This window comes from Protomyctophum bolini (genome assembly GCF_963924005.1).
Source record: "Protomyctophum bolini genome assembly, chromosome: 20".
In the NCBI taxonomy this organism is placed as follows: domain Eukaryota; kingdom Metazoa; phylum Chordata; class Actinopteri; order Myctophiformes; family Myctophidae; genus Protomyctophum; species Protomyctophum bolini.
Genome location: NC_137881.1, coordinates 23,808,296 through 23,826,317, shown reverse-complemented (window position 1 = coordinate 23,826,317; position 18,022 = coordinate 23,808,296). Strand labels below are relative to the sequence as shown.

General features: G+C 45.3%; 1 protein-coding gene across 1 annotated transcript in view; it reads left to right on the top strand.

Annotated features, from left to right (window-relative positions):
* The first annotated feature begins 1,657 nt into the window (after window positions 1–1,657).
* Window positions 1,658–18,022, top strand: part of htra3b (HtrA serine peptidase 3b) — a 21,107-nt gene continuing 4,742 nt past the window's right edge. Inside the window, exons 1-6 of the mRNA XM_080792896.1 lie at window positions 1,658–2,720; window positions 11,831–11,930; window positions 12,168–12,300; window positions 12,705–12,794; window positions 16,790–16,984; window positions 17,624–17,656. Coding sequence (XP_080649022.1) covers window positions 2,258–2,720; window positions 11,831–11,930; window positions 12,168–12,300; window positions 12,705–12,794; window positions 16,790–16,984; window positions 17,624–17,656 — 1,014 coding nt within the window. The 5' untranslated portion in view covers window positions 1,658–2,257. The remainder of the gene's footprint in view (window positions 2,721–11,830; window positions 11,931–12,167; window positions 12,301–12,704; window positions 12,795–16,789; window positions 16,985–17,623; window positions 17,657–18,022) is intronic.

The following is an 18,022-nucleotide window of genomic DNA, read 5'->3' as shown; positions in this document are numbered from 1 at the left end:
CGCTTGGAGTCCTTCCATCACATTACACTGACTATATAATGCAAGTCAGCTCGAGAGGAAAGCAGAGAAGAGTATGTTTAAAGGGCCAAACAAATATGAGCAGAGTGCTGCCTGCCTGCGTGGTGTCGCTCTATTTAAGTCCAGAAGCGTTTGTTTTTTTCTGGCAGAACAAGGACTCGTGTGTCTCCTCTGATCCACCGGTGACTGACATGGGGGGGGGGGGTTTCCAAATAAACAGAAGCCACGGTAGGGTGAAATACTGGACACCCCTCCGTTCTATAACTTAAACAAACCTCCATCGTCACCCATCCATGATATTGGCAGCGGTGGAATGTAACCATTAACCATTAACAAGTACGGTACTTAAGTTCAGTTTTGAGGTACTTTTACTTTACTTGCGTATTTCCATTTTTGTATACTTTACATACATGATACTTCAATATTGTACTTTAGCAGATAGATTATTAATTCGAAACTTATACTAAGGCGGCATGCAAGGCCAATCCACAGTGCAACTCCTTAAGTTGCAACAAAACCATTTTAGAGACCGTTGCAGACCGGTGCCATTTTGGTTGCAAGGAGTTGCAGTTGCAACACGTATGAGTTGCATTGGTGTGGACTATAGGCTATTCAGCAGATCTACAAGCTAACAACAATATGTTTGCACGCGTTGTGAACTTGTAGATCTGATATTTTCAAATATTTTGATGAATGAGTAGGCCTACTTTTTACTCATCTCATTCCGGCAAATCACAATTTGCGTCCTCACTTTTGTCTTCGATTTGTGTGTTTACACAAACCCTCAAAGCTGGACATAGGATGGGATAGTGCCCCTCAAAAAGAGTACTTATTTCCGCCACTGGACGGTGGGTGGACACCTCTGTCCTCTAACGTAAACAAAGCTGCACGGCCAATTTTGGCCACCCATCCATCCGTGACAGTAGGCAGACCACAACATTCTGGCCTGGGATTGTCAGCATGTGCCGGAGAGAAAAGTATGCACTAAAAACAGACCCACATCTGCGAGGTGAGAGAGAGAGAGAGAGAGAGAGAGCACGGTCTGGTCACATCAAATTGCCCTTACAAGGGGAACGAAAGCATGCGCTCATCATCTCATGGACCGAGTCTGCGAGCAAGAATGAATTACTTAATGTTTTCAAAAGAAGAAGAAAGGGAGAGGGGGGGTCGATAACATTACACGTAATTTCTGCTGCGTTTTCCAGGAATTTATAATGTGATTTGCTTTGGCGGCTTGAAGTTGTGTCGTGTGCAGAAGCAACTTAGGCTATACATGCCGATTAATACTTTAATTGTTGCATGAGAGAGTTGTGCTCTGATGTTGAAGTCATGCACAGACAGATGCTGCAATGACAGATGTTGCAGTGTATGTGTGTGTGTGTGTGTGTGTGTGTGTGTGTGTGTGTGTGTGTGTGTGTGTGTGTGTGTGTGTGTGCGTGTGTGTGTGTGTGTTGTGTGTGATGAAGCGTAAAAACCCTAAACCACGCCCTCTAGGGGCAGTTGTGTTTCCAGAATCTCCTCCCCTGCGCTCTCTCAGCCGGCTGTTTGCTGTGGATGGACGGACTGCCCCTTTAACCTTATACGGACTGCCCCTTTAACTCGCAACAACAAATCATAGGCTCCACATCGTGTAGAAAAGCAGCCTTCAGCAGCTGCAGCTGAGCCAGAGAGTGGACGCGCTCACTGCCAGCTGTAAGTCACCGCTAATAGACGCTCCGGCGCACGGTTGTTTACGCGCGGCGTTTTGGGCTGATTTTAGCATGCATTTTGGGTGACAGGCAGTCTCATCCTGTGCATTCTGCAGTAACGACGAGGGAGGGACCGGATAACGGGTTTTTCTCGCTGCAAGACGTTTCTATCCGTGAAACGTTGGGAAAGCGATGCGTAAAAGCGCGGAGCGTTTTGACAAGTTCTCCACAGTGGACATTCAGCTAGCAATGGACTCATGATCTCTGCGTAAAACTTTCATCCCGTTTATTTTGTACTTTTTATGGGCATTCAATCATTTCTTGACTGACTGAATACTTTATTGACAGCTTGCAGAAGAAGGAAAAAAAAGCACAGATAAATAAGTAGCCTACAGTTCGATACAAGGTCTGCTTCTTCTCTGCTAAGAGGATTTAAACCCAAATAAAGCGTATTATATTGGGCTTGTTTTTCCATTGGTGTCCTTCATACTCAATTCGTCGAAACGTTGACTGACAGTATCAGCATTTCATCTAAACAAAGAAAAGACAACATGCAGGTCCTTCTGTTCGTCACCGCGGCGGTCCTCCACCTCCACCACCTCGGGGCTCTGGTGAGCGCGGACCCCGCCAGGGACAAGTGTCCCACCCGGTGCGACGTGAGCACGTGCCCCAGCCCCAGCTGTCCCAGCGGCTACGTGCCCGACCGCTGCAACTGCTGCCTGGTGTGCGCGCAGGGCGAGGGCGAGCCGTGCGGCCGCAAGGACGACCTGCCGTGCGGCGACGGCCTCGAGTGCAAGCACCCCGCGGGCAAGCGCCTCTCCTCCAAGGGCTTCTGCCAGTGCAAGCTGGCGGGCAAGGTGTGCGGCAGCGACGGCAGGACGTACGGCAACGTGTGCCAGCTGAAGGCCAGCAGCCGCAAGGCGCTGCAGCAGGGCCTGCCCGGAGTCAGCCACATCCAGAAGGGACCGTGCAGCGACAGCAGCAGCAGCAGCGCCGTAGCGAGTCTAGGGACCGGTAAGTCACTTAGTTGACACTTGCCCTATATATCTGACCTACCATTATAGCCTAAAATGTAGACTATATAGATGCATGTTATCGATTATTAGTCAAAAATGTAAGCTAACCACTACCCTGCAGTTCAGTTCAATTCAGCCTTTTAATTGGCATGAGAATTACATTACCAAACATTTTCTGTTTTCTGTGTTTTAGCTATAGTTATAGGCCTACAGTGTTACAGTTACATTTTAGATTTGTACAGCACTTTGTAAACCTCGAGTTGTAAAATTTGAAAATAGTCACTCTAGCTCAAGCTCACGGTGCACATAGGCCTATGTGATGTTTTTATTTATTTAAAATAATATATAAAATCTTGTCAAAATTAATGTTTACAAATCTTGGTGCATGTCACTGGCACAACATCTTTTCAAATGGGGGCCTGTGGCCAAATAAATATATATCAGTTTAGGGCTCCTTGACAAGAAAAGTTTGTGACTATTTAAAATATAGGTTGTAAAGCTACGTGCATGACCTTAACCTCTGTAAAAGAAAGAAATCCTAATATATAAGCCTTACTCTCTTTCATTAGACTGCAGCTGCTCTTTAAATCTTTGTTTACACACTGTATTAAATAGTGTGTGTTTACCACAGTCCGTAAACAAGGTTTAAAAGGTGCAGGTGTTGTCTATTAAAGTTTTTTTAAAACCTGTTGTTTGGACCAGAAAAGATAGTCTGTTGAACCACAATTCAGACTGAACAGACTCTATGCTATGTGAGACTGACTGGCTCACTCATTAATTAACCACTTCAGGATTATACTTCCTTACAAACAGCTGATCTACAAGCTCATAACGCCTCACATGTCGATGTGTTGTGAGCTTGTAGATCTTCACTATTCTTTGAATAGTTTTGGCATTGGCCCTGAATTAAGGATGCCAGGGTTATTGTATACGGTAAGTTATAAACAATCCATCCTGCTGCTCTACCGGCCACCCCAGTACACGGATCTAAAGTAGAGTGCACCCACTTTGGGCACCCATGTTATGTACCCAAACATCTGTCCGGAACACTTTGGGCACCCATGTTATGTACCCAAACATCTGTCCGGAACACTTTGGGCACCCATGTTATGTACCCAAACATCTGTCCGGAACAAAACAATTGGTTGCACCAATGCACCTTACATTTAGCGACCACCAGAAATCTGTAGCTACAGTAGCCGATATGAGCAGTGCATGGTCATCACATGGAATGATAATAAACTCAAGGATGTTTGACTAGATAGCTCAGCCTATTACTGCAAACCCGTGGGGGTGCATTTATGTTTGTTAGACATACTAACAGTCCGACAGCCAGGCATTAGTCTGACAACAGCATGCGTGTGTGCGTGCGTGCGTGCGTGCGTGCATGAGTGTGTGTGTGTGTGTGTGTGTGTGTGTGTGTGTGTGTGTGTGTTGTTGATAGCTTTACCAACACTGCGGAAGTGTTTTGCTTTCACCAAAAACACTGTATGTTATTACGGTCACCACACAGTGGAAGTGGGGATTTCAACAAGTCAGTCCTTGGCAGTGGTCGGGATGACGTTATGACGCTTGGCCTCGCAGCCAGGACATTTGTCAACTCATTCCAGCAAAACACTCTCCAAGTCCACTCCTCCACACAGGGAAGGAACGGTGTGGTATCTGGAATCACAATTCACAATAATAATAGCATAAATAACCATGTTTTAAACTAGAGTGGATCTTTGTCTCTCATGGGTGATGTTTAGACAGGATGCATGGGCAGCTGCAGGAGGCCCCTTTCCATTGTGGTCCTGTGTATTCAATTCGTCAAGACACATAAAGACATATACACTACTGTACAATAAATCATCAATACTAGGAGCAGTAAAAGTAGGCTATATTTACAGAAAAACAGCGGGGGGTCATTTATTTTGGCAAGCTAGAAGACTTGTCTAGGTCCACAGTTGATAATTACAACTGGACCGAAAATGACCACGGTAGCCAAAGTCTCCATGGCCGTCATGCATATCTAGGTCAAGTGGAATCATGGAAGAGCTTTTTTAATGTGAACACCTGGAAAGTTGACAGAAGCGGAATGCAACCCAATATACCTCTGCACGTGTGTCCTCTACATAAGACAACTCTGTCTGTGCTGTGTACAGAAGCCAGTCCTCTACATAAGACAACTCTGTCTGTGCTGTGTACAGAAGCCAGTCCTCTACATAAGACAACTCTGTCTGTGCTGTACAGAAGCCAGTCCTCTACATAAGACAACTCTGTCTGTGCTGTACAGAAGCCAGTCCTCTACATAAGACAACTCTGTCTGTGCTGTACAGAAGCCAGTCCTCTACATAAGACAACTCTGTCTGTGCTGTACAGAAGCCAGTCCTCTACATAAGACAACTCTGTCTGTGCTGTACAGAAGCCAGTCCTCTACATGAGACAGCTCTGTCTGTGCTGTATACAGAAGCCAGTCCTCTATGAGACAGCTCTGTCTGTGCTGTACACAGAAGCCAGTCCTCTACATGAGACAGCTCTGTCTGTGCTGTATACAGAAGCCAGTCCTCTACATAAGACAGCTCTGTCTGTGCTGTACAGAAGCCAGTCCTCTACATGAGACAGCTCTGTCTGTGCTGTATACAGAAGCCAGTCCTCTACATGAGACAGCTCTGTCTGTGCTGTACAGAAGCCAGTCCTCTACATGAGACAGCTCTGTCTGTGCTGTACAGAAGCCAGTCCTCTATGAGACAGCTCTGTCTGTGCTGTATACAGAAGCCAGTCCTCTATGAGACAGCTCTGTCTGTGCTGTACAGAAGCCAGTCCTCTATGAGACAGCTCTGTCTGTGCTGTATACAGAAGCCAGTCCTCTATGAGACAGCTCTGTCTGTGCTGTACAGAAGCCAGTCCGACCATGGACATTAAGCAGCAGTATACTAAGAGACAGGTGATGGAGGAAACAGAAGCACGTCGTCGTCGGGATCCAGGATTCAAAAGCATCACAAAAGTAGCAGATCTACAAGCTCTGTCGATCTGTTACGTTTTTGATGCTTTTGTGTGACACTGTAGTAGTATGATCACGTTCATTTATATACGAAAAAGAATACGGTATAGAATATGGAGATAAGAGCTTTTTGCATGACAGCGATGACATTGTAGTGTGTGTGTGCGTGTGTGTGTGTGTGTGTGTGTGTGTGTGTGTGTGTGTGTGTGTGTGCGTGCATGTGTGTCCTTGACTGCTTGTGCATGTGTGTGTGTGTGTGTGTGTGTGTGTGTGTGTGTGTGTGTGTGTGTGTGTGTGTGTGTGTGTGTGCTTGCGCATGTGTGCGTGTGTGTCAGTGTGTGTGTGCGTGCGTTCATGGTAGACTCATCACCAGTATGGTCCCACAGAGACTGTCAGTCCCCCCGCCCCCGGGACAGTCTGACACTCACACATCCACACGTGAAAAATCAAAACATACACACACGTGCACATGGGCTCATTGCCTGCAGACCACCAATTTTTCCACATTTCTAAGCAAAGCAATACTGTCTCAGCAAAGTTTGTATTGTGACTTTATATATTGTCCATTACTCGCATGAGAGGGGGAGAGGTGCCAGGTGGTGACGTGGTGGAGTTAGTTGCTTTTGCAGACATGAGTTTTAGGGTCCAATGGAGTTTAGAGGCTTTGTCCGACTACAAAGCACTTTTTAATACTTTTTATAGGTTCCAAATTGTTATAACCAACACACAGACGTAAAGGGTGTTCAATAGCACTGATTTATGGAGAAAGAAAAAAAAAGAAAAAAAATTGAGTTAGGTGGTTTCTCACAACAGCAACGAATAGTGGTTAAACTGATTTTGATGCTGTATTAACTCATTTGCATGGCTGGGGACCCCCTATAGAATCCCCGGACCACACTTTGAGAACCTCAGAGAATCCTAAAAGTAAACAACGAACAATCCCCTAATTTTGATGAATTGAGTATGAAGGACCCCAATGGAAACAAGCCATGGGCTTCCTTGGGTTTTAAACCCTCTTGTTAGCAGACCTTGTATTGAGCTGTGCTTTTTTTCTGTTAATAAAGTATTCAACCAATCAATGCTAATCCCCCTACTGTAATCCTATAACACTGACCCCGCGATGAATGAATGCTTTGCTAATTGGTAGAATGAAAATGACAGCCGTATCAATAGGTCAAGGATTTGGTCTTATTAGGATTGTGGGGATTTTTTCGGTCCCTAGAGTCGAGACACGCACACACACACACATTCACACACACACACACACACACACACACACACACACACACACACACACACACACACACACACACACACACACAGCCTGCGGTCAGGCCATGGTCCCGAGTGAGGAAGTAAGACGTCCCCAAAGTAAAGAGACCACTTTACACACACTGCTCTTTGATCATATAAGCCCTTTATTGTCTGAGCACTAGTGTGCACGCGCACACACACACACACACACACACACACACACGCACACGCGCACACACACATTACACACATGACTGTCTGTGTCATTACAGCAACTTAGGGTTGCAAGAACTTGTTATTGTGGCATGAAAGTGTGTGCGTGTGCGTGTGCGTGTGCGTGTGCGTGCGTGCGTGCGTGTGTGTGTGTGTGTGCACGCACGCACGCCTGCGTGCGTGTGTGTTCTGTGTATTGTTGTGAACCACCCAGTCAGTATGACTGCTTAGATTACACACGGTTCGGTTTGAAGATAATCTCCGTAATTCTCCAGTTCCGGGAAGTCTGTGTTTATGTTATTCGTCCCTTTTGTGGAGTTTGGAGCAACATTCGCCATTCACGCCTTATCATTTTGACAAAAGTGGAAGTCCGCCCTACAAGAAATGTGACCTTTCTTTTTACTGAGCATACCTAATTCCTTACTACATTAGAGTAGTTCACCCAAAAATGGACTTATTTTCTGCCACACACACAACACAACACACACACACACAACCTACCAGAGACTCAACCGGTCATTACATTATTGGCTTATGCTGCATTCACCCAGGCAGATGCAAAAGATACAGTGTATTTGTAGTGTTGTATCTTTGTAGCTGAAGTTGAAGATCAACGTTTTTGTAGCTTTATAGCTGTATAGCTTTTGTAGCAGCTGCAAACGTCGGATGTATCTTTGTATCTTCATGTCGCTGGCTTCTATTGAAAATGAATGATAAATGGTAGACCGTATCATTGACTGTATTACAGACAGACTGTAATACAGACTGTATTATTATTATTATTATTTTCTATATGTTTTATCCCACGATTTTTGTTAAATGTTCAAAAATGTCCATGACAAACAAACATCTACAAAAGATGCTCAAGCTTGTATAGATCTGCTATTTTTGAATCATGGCCTACTCATGAACCAGCGCTATGTGGTTTCTCTTAAAGTAATGACTATGTATGAGATTGAAACAAACCCAGTGACTTCAGATCTCAGCCGTTCCAACCGTATGCCCGTAGCGTCTGAATGCCAGCTCACCCTACAGACCTAGAAACACCAAACCACACTTTCCTAGAAGTCCAGAAAAAAGATAAATGCCTCTGAATGAATGGCATCGTGCAGCTGACTGCGCGGAAACCCCAGAGCTGATTCTGTCCCGTTTAAAGGGAGACACACAGTCATCATTATCGGTCACCGGCGTTCACCACTCAGCCTCGGCTTTCCGAGTGCGATGCCAAGTGTGTGCCATCAGGTGGCTTTGATAATGTCGGGGTAGCCAAACCAGCTAGGGCCACGGGGCAATTTGTAGCATTTAACTGTGTGTGTGTGTGTGTGTGTGTGTGTGTGTCTGATCGTGAGATTCCCTTAGCTTGCATTATTTGTAATTTGTATTATGTGTGTGTGTGTAGATTTCGGATGTCGTTTAGACATCATTCATCAGTTGGCTCAAGGTGAGCTGAGGTGAGGTTTTACTGGTGAGCTCACTCACAAGGACGCTGTTGAAACGTTCTGCTTTACATGAGGAATGAGGGGGGGGGGGGGGGGGGGTTGATGGTGGTCAAAATCTAAACTAGATGGGCAGGTTTTCATGAAACGTGGTGGGAGCATACTCAGCATAGTACACACCAGGACTCTTTTATGTGTTCCTGCATTAGACCCTGGAAAGAGATGGTGCATTGAAACATCTGGAACATAGGGATCATGGAAACTGGGATCATAGGGATATGCCCCCTGCTCTGTGGTTCCTTTGACGTGGTAGTGGAGATACAGGTCAAGTGAGCATCTTGGACATCTGGGCACCTCAATGAATTTTCTTGTCCAAAATGTAAAAAAGGACACTTCATTTGACACCAACACAGTGGGAGCTTAGTGGGGATCGAACCAGAAAGCTTCCAATTCCCAATTTTACCTGCCTTATTTGTGCTTGTGTAAAAGTACCAAAATATTGGCATTAAATTGAAAGTGAAAGTGATCTGGGCGTGCAGCACGTTTCCATCTTCTCTCTCTCACTTAAAGAGATCGCAATGACAAGCAGATGTTTTCTGGACAAAGTGCTTCCAGAGCAGAGCGGCACGGTGGAGAGAGAGTCAGAGACCACCGACCGCACGACGTGACAGAACGGGAGCCAATAAACAGCCAATCAGAGGGAGCGTGTGGTCAGCGTGGGCGGGGCGGGGGGGTGGAGGAGGGGGGGGGGGGGTATGGGTTTACATGTCGGGTCTAAAAAGTGCTGTCAGCAGCGGTTTTAACCACTCTAACCGTGGTATCGAAAACTGTGCAAAATAATCTATAGATCTGCTATTTTACAAATCATTTTTGGAAAATTCGTCTGTGAATAACAACCGCTTGAGCCCCGGCAGTGTCCCTATTCTGGGATCTCTGGGGGAACATATAATGCCAAAAATAGCAGATCTACAAGCCTGTACAGTGGATCGACTATTTTCAGCAAAAATATTTGGTGTAGAGTGGGGGGAAAAGAGTGCACCAAGTACCGTTGCAACTAGTCTCTGTTTTACTAGGAATAGAGGTTTTAAGACTGTACTGGTTAAGACTGTACTGGTTAAGTTGGTTGAAAGAGAACGAAAAATAGCAGATCACCTATTTTCACCATCCGTCGGACAGCACAATAACCTATTGGGCTTAAAGTGGTTTCAAAGGTGGATGAAAAACCTAGGCTGATTGATTTGTTTTCCCAGTTCAGATCCAAATCGTGGCAGGCTGCATAAGGACACATGCAGGCAGGCTGCATAAGGACACATGCAGGCAGGCTGCATACAGTAAGGACACATGCAGTCAGTCACATGCGTGTCAGAAGAAGTGTCAGCCTCTCGTTCATTTACATTCTATGAGAATGATGCAGCGCTTCCCGTTGCGGTGCAGAGACACCGCTGAGGCGTGTGTCGTTCTAACACGTCTGAGCTTTATGGGGTTCAAGTTCAACACTGGTGAACTTTGGTCGGCCGCCATCCAATAGAAAAGAAGCGCTGTGGTTGACCCCACTTCATGGTTTTGCCTCATGAACACCTACTACTGTATAAAGTTGAAATGCCTAAATGCATTAGTTTGGGAGCTATGACTCAAATATAGTACCTCTCTGACCCCACGTTGGCAGCCTGTTTAGCTTGAAAGTTTCTTTCAGTGAGCCAACCACTCCGACATAAGTCAAATGAAGTATGAACTACACACCGGAAACCCAAGGCAACACATGGGAAAATTAAGCGCCTGTCAAATCTGTCAATGCGTTGGCTTCAAGGCTTCTGTCACGTATGTGTGACCGACCGACCGGGCCCTGGCGCTGACAGGGCCCTGGTGCTGACCTCATAGGATGCAGTGATGTAAGCACCACAGCTGCAACTGTAGATTAGTTCAATGGGGGAGGTGTTTAGAGTTAGGTGTCGACACATCTGTTGACTACTACTGGCGAATCTAACGCGCCCCTTAATTAATCTAATTAGCTGCAGCTGCATTGCCTGCCATGTTTTTAATTCGCTGTAGCGTGAGCCGGGAAAATAAGCTGCAAAATCATGGCCAGGAGTTTCATGTACCTTTTAAGAGAGTAAATGGGTGATTGAGTGAGTCTTTTTGGAGTTATGTTTAGGCCTTTTGGTTTCTGGGTGGCTGGAGTCCGTCGTTGCGCCATTGAATACACACATCCACATAACATGGAAACACGGCGTAATTATGGTCAGGGACAGGGTTATTTCTAGACACCGTGGTCGAGGCACTCTCTCCGTACTTTGTTCCTCGGTCTGGTTTCGGTTTCAGGACAGGACTGTGTTTCCTTGGTCTGGTTTTTTCAGCGTGTGTTTTGCCAAGCCGGGGATTATTTTCTGTACTACTTAGAGACAAGTGCAGGTCAGGTGAACCCTCGCCGCCACAAGTCATAATAAGAGACGCGTTGAACGGAGAAGAAAGAGGAAAAACACTGTGCAGAAGTAAATAAACGCGGTGAAGTCCTCAAAATAACTACGGTATGTTAGAGCCAAGACTGGTTGTTCTGACAAGGTCTCAGACTGTCACCCACATACAGTCCAGAGCCTAGGCTCTACCGGTTCCTAAAAAAATCCCTCTTAACGGTCCGTTCCTTAACGGTTCCCTTTAACGATTCCTATGGGGTTCCAAATGGACCCTTACAGCTCGAGAGAGTTAGGGTGGTCCTTGGAATGAAAACATTTGAGAACCACTGCTATTGTAGTTCTATAGCAGACGTGAAGTCCACATAACCAGCTCTGACCATGTAGATAAAACGTGGTTCCAGAAATGGTTCCAAAAACAGGAGGGAGGCCTATAGTATACTGTAGAGCAGTGGTTAAAACTATTTAGCTCAAGACCCAAAAGGGAAATTTGATATCTCCCCAGGACCCAAACTAGTGAAAATAGCAGATGTACAAGTTCACAACGTGTCCCTTCGTGCCATGTTGTGAGCTTGTACATCTGCTATTCTCACTATACATCTTAAAAGTCGATTTCTGCATTCTACAACCCACTGTTTGGGAGACAGTGCTGTGTATAGAGCCCTATGGGACACTCAAATAAGTGGATTAAAATGAACGCCTGTGTGTTTGTGAAGTTGAAGTGCACTAAAACATCAACATGCCTGTGTGTGTGTGTTAGTACAGCCACAGGTCTGTATTAAAACTCATCGTGCCTGTGTGTGTGTTAGTACAGGTCTGCTACACCCTGCCAGTCCGCGCTACAAGTTCAACTTCATCGCCGACGTGGTGGAGAAGATCGCCCCGGCCGTGGTGCACATCGAGCTCTTCCTCAGGTATACACACGTTTTATTCACATACCATCTAGTCGCTGTCCGGGAGAAACCTCCGTATTAATAAAAGCCTCTGTCTGTGATACAGTATCTTCACATGGTTGAGTATGTTGAGCAGCAGGAACAATATTACTAAAACATCATAATTTTACATAATTGTTTAGGATACAGCGCTAGTGTGTGTGCAGATGTTTTCAGTCGTGAGATTTAATTTGTCTTTAATCCATGCGACCCGAACAGGCATCCCCTGTTTGGCCGTAACGTCCCGCTGTCCAGCGGCTCTGGGTTTGTGATGTCCGAGACGGGCCTGATCATCACCAACGCCCACGTGGTGTCCAACAACAACCCTGTGTCCGGTCGCCAGCACCTCAAGGTACTCAAATACATAAACTTATAAACATCACCTCAAGGTAGCCTACATGTTAAAATACATACAGCAGAGGGTCGCACAGTGTATAGGTCAAGTCATCATAATGTACTAGCAAAGTTATGTGAACTTTGTGTGAACAACTTCAAAGTAGGCTATGATCCATAAATAAACAACAAATGCAGTTTAGAAAGGTGCAATACGAGCATAATAGTGGGCGAAGGTGTGAGGGAGGGAGGGAGGGAGGGAGGGGGCTGGGGCGCTAGTGTTTTCCTTTGCCCTGTTTGCTCTGGTTCTTATCAGTTCGTTCATATACAGTATCTGACTATCTGCCTCCTCTCCTCTCCTCTCCTCTCCTCTCCTCTCCTCTCCTCTCCTCTCCTCTCCTCTCCTCTCCTCTCCTCTCTCAGGTCAAGATGTCCAACGGTGACACGTATGAAGCCACCATCAAGGACATCGACAAGAAGTCGGACATCGCTACCATCAAGATAAATGCACAGGTGAGATCTCTTCCTGTTCTCGTCCATAAAGTGAGTCACACATGGAAGACATTGACATTGAGACTGTTAAGGGCTTGTGTTCATTGACATTGAGACTGTTAAGGGCTTGTGTTCTCGGCTCAAGAGTCCAACTCACACTTGTTTAAACCATTAACACTTGTGTCTGAGCACCACTGGCACAGAAACTTGAGTTTTTCAGAAAACTGTCTCAGAAAACTGTCTCAGGTCTCAATGAGTTAAACGTAGGCTTACTGTCAAGGGTCCAGTTCACACTATGAGAGCCATAGTTTAACCCTGCCTCTCCTTAGTTGACATAACTCTAAAGGCTCATTCATAGTCTGGATTTTCAGTGGTGGGGTGACCATCGAACTACAACATGGCGTTCACGAGCCGCTCCAGCCCTTCTCGCCACCGCTCAACGTTATTTCAGCTCCAGTGGTCAGCTCACCACCGGAGCGGTGGTCACCTCACCACCGAAAATCCAGACTATGAATAGGCCTTAAAGTGTTGCAGCAGACAACAAACAAGCTCACCTGTTTCGGTGGTGAGCAGACAGAGACAAACAAACCTCATCCTTTAGCCACACAGTGGAACAGAGCACACGTTGTTCATAATCCTTATTCTGTTAGCAGTCACACACACACACAGCGGTACTTTCCCAAATTATTTTTTCTCCATCGGGAGGGCTCATTGTTGAGACGGATCGGGGAGGAATTCCCACAGGGAGGGGAGTGAGAAGTTGAGAACTTGGTCCAAGGATTATCACCAGAGCCCGGTTTCTAGTTCTGGTGTGTTTACTGAGTGGTGGAAAGTAACTAAGTACATTAACTTAAGTACTGTACTTAAGTTCAATTTTGAGGTATTGTTTACTTGTTTACTTAGTATTTCCAATACTTTTACTTCTACTACACTACATCTCAGAGGCATCTCCACTACAATGAATTGAAAAGTTTAGTTACTAGTTATTTTGTAGATTTTGATTACTATTACAAAGCATACATTAACCACTTCAGCCAACCACTTGAAACCAATGCTTTTGTACTTTTACTCAAGTAAATGTTGAATTCCAGACTTACTCACTTGTAACAGAGTATTTCTACATTGCAGTATTGATACTTTTACTTAAGTAAAAACTTTTTCCACCACTGATGTTTACAGAGTGCGTCACACATAGCCCTGCTTTTAGGGTGTGGTTGCACCCACCCCTCCACCCCAGTTTAAGGCGCATAATCTTTCTGGCCCAGGTGTGTGTGGGGGTCGTTCTGAGCTCCCCCAAGCACTGTGGGAATATTGATTTTCAGTAGTGTGTGTGTGCGTGTGCGTGTGTGCGTGTGCGTGCGTGCGTGTGTAAAGTGAAGTTTTTGACAAAACACAGAAAAGGTTCACACACTGCCAGAAGAACGTTGAGACTCTTTGGATGCAAATACATATACTGACATAGTGTATACAACTATGTGGAAGCTTTGGTCATCAGATCATCAGTGTTGATGATGGGCTGAGGAGCGTACCAAAATGTCCACTAAAATCATATGGTGTTTAGTCAACTAAAACAAGATTAAAACTAAGACATTTCAGATGACTAAAATATGACTAGAACTAAATGGAATTTTATTCAAAAGACTGACTAAAACAACATTTGCTGTCAAAACACTGACTCCGTGTGTCACTTTCCCCCTATGTCACCCCTTTTCACTTTGTAATTAATAAGATAAATACAGTATAGTTGCATCCATAGAGGCCTCTTGCATGGCCTCTCACACCTGGCTCTAGCTCTGATAAGCTTTAGAGCACAAACTTATGTAAGTGTTTGACCCAAATCCCTCAGTGCGATCCCACAGTCCAGATGGGAGGGGAGGAGTGGGGAGGAGGAGGACATGGATTGTAGGTCAGACAAGAAAGACCTCCTTAAATCATGACTGTTTCTCCCTCTAGCTCTCTCGATGACGGTCGTCTGGGGAGTACCGAAATGTCCACGCACTCCTTCCTCAAATCATATGGTGTTTAGTCAACTCTCTCTCTCCCTCTCCACATGCTGCTGAAGCAGCATGTGTTTACACTCAGCTTCCCTCACCTAACATATGCCGCTGCTACCTTGCAATGATCACTCCTTCTCTCTGTCTTCCCTTCTTCGTTTATTTCACATTCTTAGTTTGTTTTGGGTTTTTTTCCCACGATTTTGTAACCCATTTTTCACCCCTGTGTCAATTATCTAATGTGATCCTGGGCTTTACACACCCTCCGCCAACCCTTTCTTTAACTGGTTCTTTGTTTCACTCTGTTTTTTTCTTTCCATTTTTCATTCACTCACTCCGGCTCCTTTGGCATGTATATAGTCTGATTAGATCAGATTAGATTAGTGGGTCTCTGTACGTACGAAATAATTAAAACCATTTAAAATAAGGGGACTCATAACAATGTGTCCATCCGTGGCCCACAAATGGGTCACCACCAGTGTTTGGGAAACAGTGATCTAGGCATCCATGGAGTTGTATCTTGTAAACAGCAGTGCAAGTTTCTCTTCACACCTGGCAGGCAAATGTTTGGTCTGAGCCTTCTGCACAGGCTTTTATAGGCCTACCGCAGGTGTGCCAAATTAGGCTCAAACCAGGCCCCACCCATCACTTAGTGAAGTGATTAGCTGGGCTGAGTCCCACTTCAGAGTGTACAGTACAATGAGTACACCCATTATTCTGTTCTCTGACTTGGACATTTTTGTCAAAATTCCATTTTTACCACGGAATGAGAATGACAATAATATCAGCAGAAACACAGAAACACATAAAGAGATAGCCCTGAATGACCATTGCAGGCCTGTAACTCTGAGAGTTTACAAATGAAACCATTTGGTTCCATTTGAACACTCTCAGAGTTAAGGGGATATCCTCCCAAATAAAACAATTGAGAACCACCAGTACTACTGTACTAGTGGACTCATAATATGCAATAGTGTCTGTAAATACGTGGCATAAATATTCTGAAGAAAACCTGGAGACTTGACGTTGAGTAATTGGGCCTTATGATCAAAACTATAATGGTGTGTAAAAAATAAAATCTAAAATGTGCCACGGGCAAGACCAAGTCTTTGCCAGGGACACATTTGTCCGTGTACGGACACATTGATGACCCCTGCTCATAAATTATTATGACTTACACTACAGTATGTATGAGCTGGCAGACAAATGCGGCGCCATCATATGATATGGGCACATCTCCTAATAATGATGCCTCGACCATGGCAATCCGGTACACTTCACCTTCTTGACGTTCTAACTCCCTGTTCTGTGGAATTTCATTTATTTACGTTCCAAGTAACTGACAACATCGACATCGTCAATGATATTGTTGTTATCATAGGTCAACTCATCAGGTAATTTAGTCATTTAGTGCAGTGTTTCTAAACGAGTGGTCCACTCGTCATTTTCGTCATTTTGTTCCAGATCAAGCTGCCGGTGCTGCTGCTAGGTCACAGCAGAGCCATAGAGTAAAACAGAGTTAGGACATTGAGGGGGCAGAAAACAGCCCGGTCACGTGGTTCATGTAACCCGTTTGTCACCGTAAAGCCCATAGACTCCAATGCATTCAGTCAACATCCGGTTCTGGCCTTTGTCACTATTCGCCAATAGAAGTCTATGTAGAAGAGCCGCCATTGGACTGGCCCCATGAAGTGAACGGAGTTGTCGTAACTCTGACATACTCTATGGCTCTGGGTCACAGTGCTGACCTGAGGCCTACAGACCTATAGTTAACCATACAATAACCTTGGTGTGGTGATGTTCCAGGTCACAGTGCTGACCTGAGGCCTAGAGACCTATAGTTAACCATACAATAACCTTGGTGTGGTGATGTTCCAGGTCACAGTGCTGACCTGAGGCCTACAGACCTATAGTTAACCATACAATAACCATGGTGTGGTGATGTTCCAGGTCACAGTGCTGACCTGAGGCCTACAGACCTATAGTTAACCATACAATAACCATGGTGTGGTGATGTTCCAGATCCAGCTGCCAGTGCTGCTGCTCGGTCACAGTGCTGACCTGAGGCCAGGGGAGTTCGTGGTGGCCATCGGCAGCCCGTTCGCCCTGCAGAACACCGTCACCACGGGCATCGTCAGCACCGCCCAGCGCGACGGCAAGGAGCTGGGCCTGCCGGACTCCGACATGGACTACATCCAGACCGACGCCATCATTAATGTAAGAACATACAGTGTTTATACAGACTGAGTGGTGGCGCAGTCGGTAGCGCTGCGCCAGTAATCCTGGTCTCTAAAACTGCCTCCCCCTGGCCAGCCGGGTCACCTGATGGAGGGGGAAATTAAGGAACTGGTTGGAATAACGTGTTCCTTTCACGCGCTACGTCCAACCAGGGAAACTACCTCCTGTCAGGTGAAAATAAGCGGCTTGGACTCCTCATGCACAGAAGGAAGCATAAGGTCAGTCCGTTGCTCTCCCTGGGTTGGCAAAGGGAGTGTAGCGTGATACTGTAGTATGATCAAGTTAAAGTAGGGCGTTAATTTATGAAAAAGCACAAAAAGTTATAATATGGAGATAAGAGGTTTCTGCCCGACAGCAACGATATACTATCATACTGGAACGAAGGCTGAATGGAAACTTAAAATGTGGAAAATATGTAGAATATCCCATATTCCACATACCATATCTCCCTGTTGGAGTCTGTCTGGAGCCATGTGTTGCATGTCTCTCACCTCTCTCTACTTCCATACACGTCCCCCTGTCTCTCCTATAGAAAGCAATAAGCTTTAAGATTTAAAATATCTTAAGAAATAAAAAACATCAAATTGACATTTTCTGTTTTCTTTTGTGTTTTCTCAGTATGGGAATTCCGGAGGACCTCTAGTCAACCTGGTAAGGCTAATGGAATGCATTCCTCTCTAGACGTTATCTTTCATACTGTATAGATATCATTAGGATAGCCTAATATACAGCACTGCACGATCGGATGTACTGTATGTTTGTGGTCCCCAGCTAAATGACCAAATGGACCCTTATCAGATCTTTAACTCTTGAGAGCCTAAAACTAAACCAAATGGACCCTCAAGTGTTACATTATTGTCACTTAATTTACGAGAATGTAGAATGGTGCCACACAATCTTATCCAACGATAACAAAACAGTTTTGGGTCTGAGAGGTTAAAGGTAATCAAATGGTGGTCCGTGGCTCAAATGCAGAATATATAACCTTGATATGAAGAGGGTTGAAAACCACTGCTT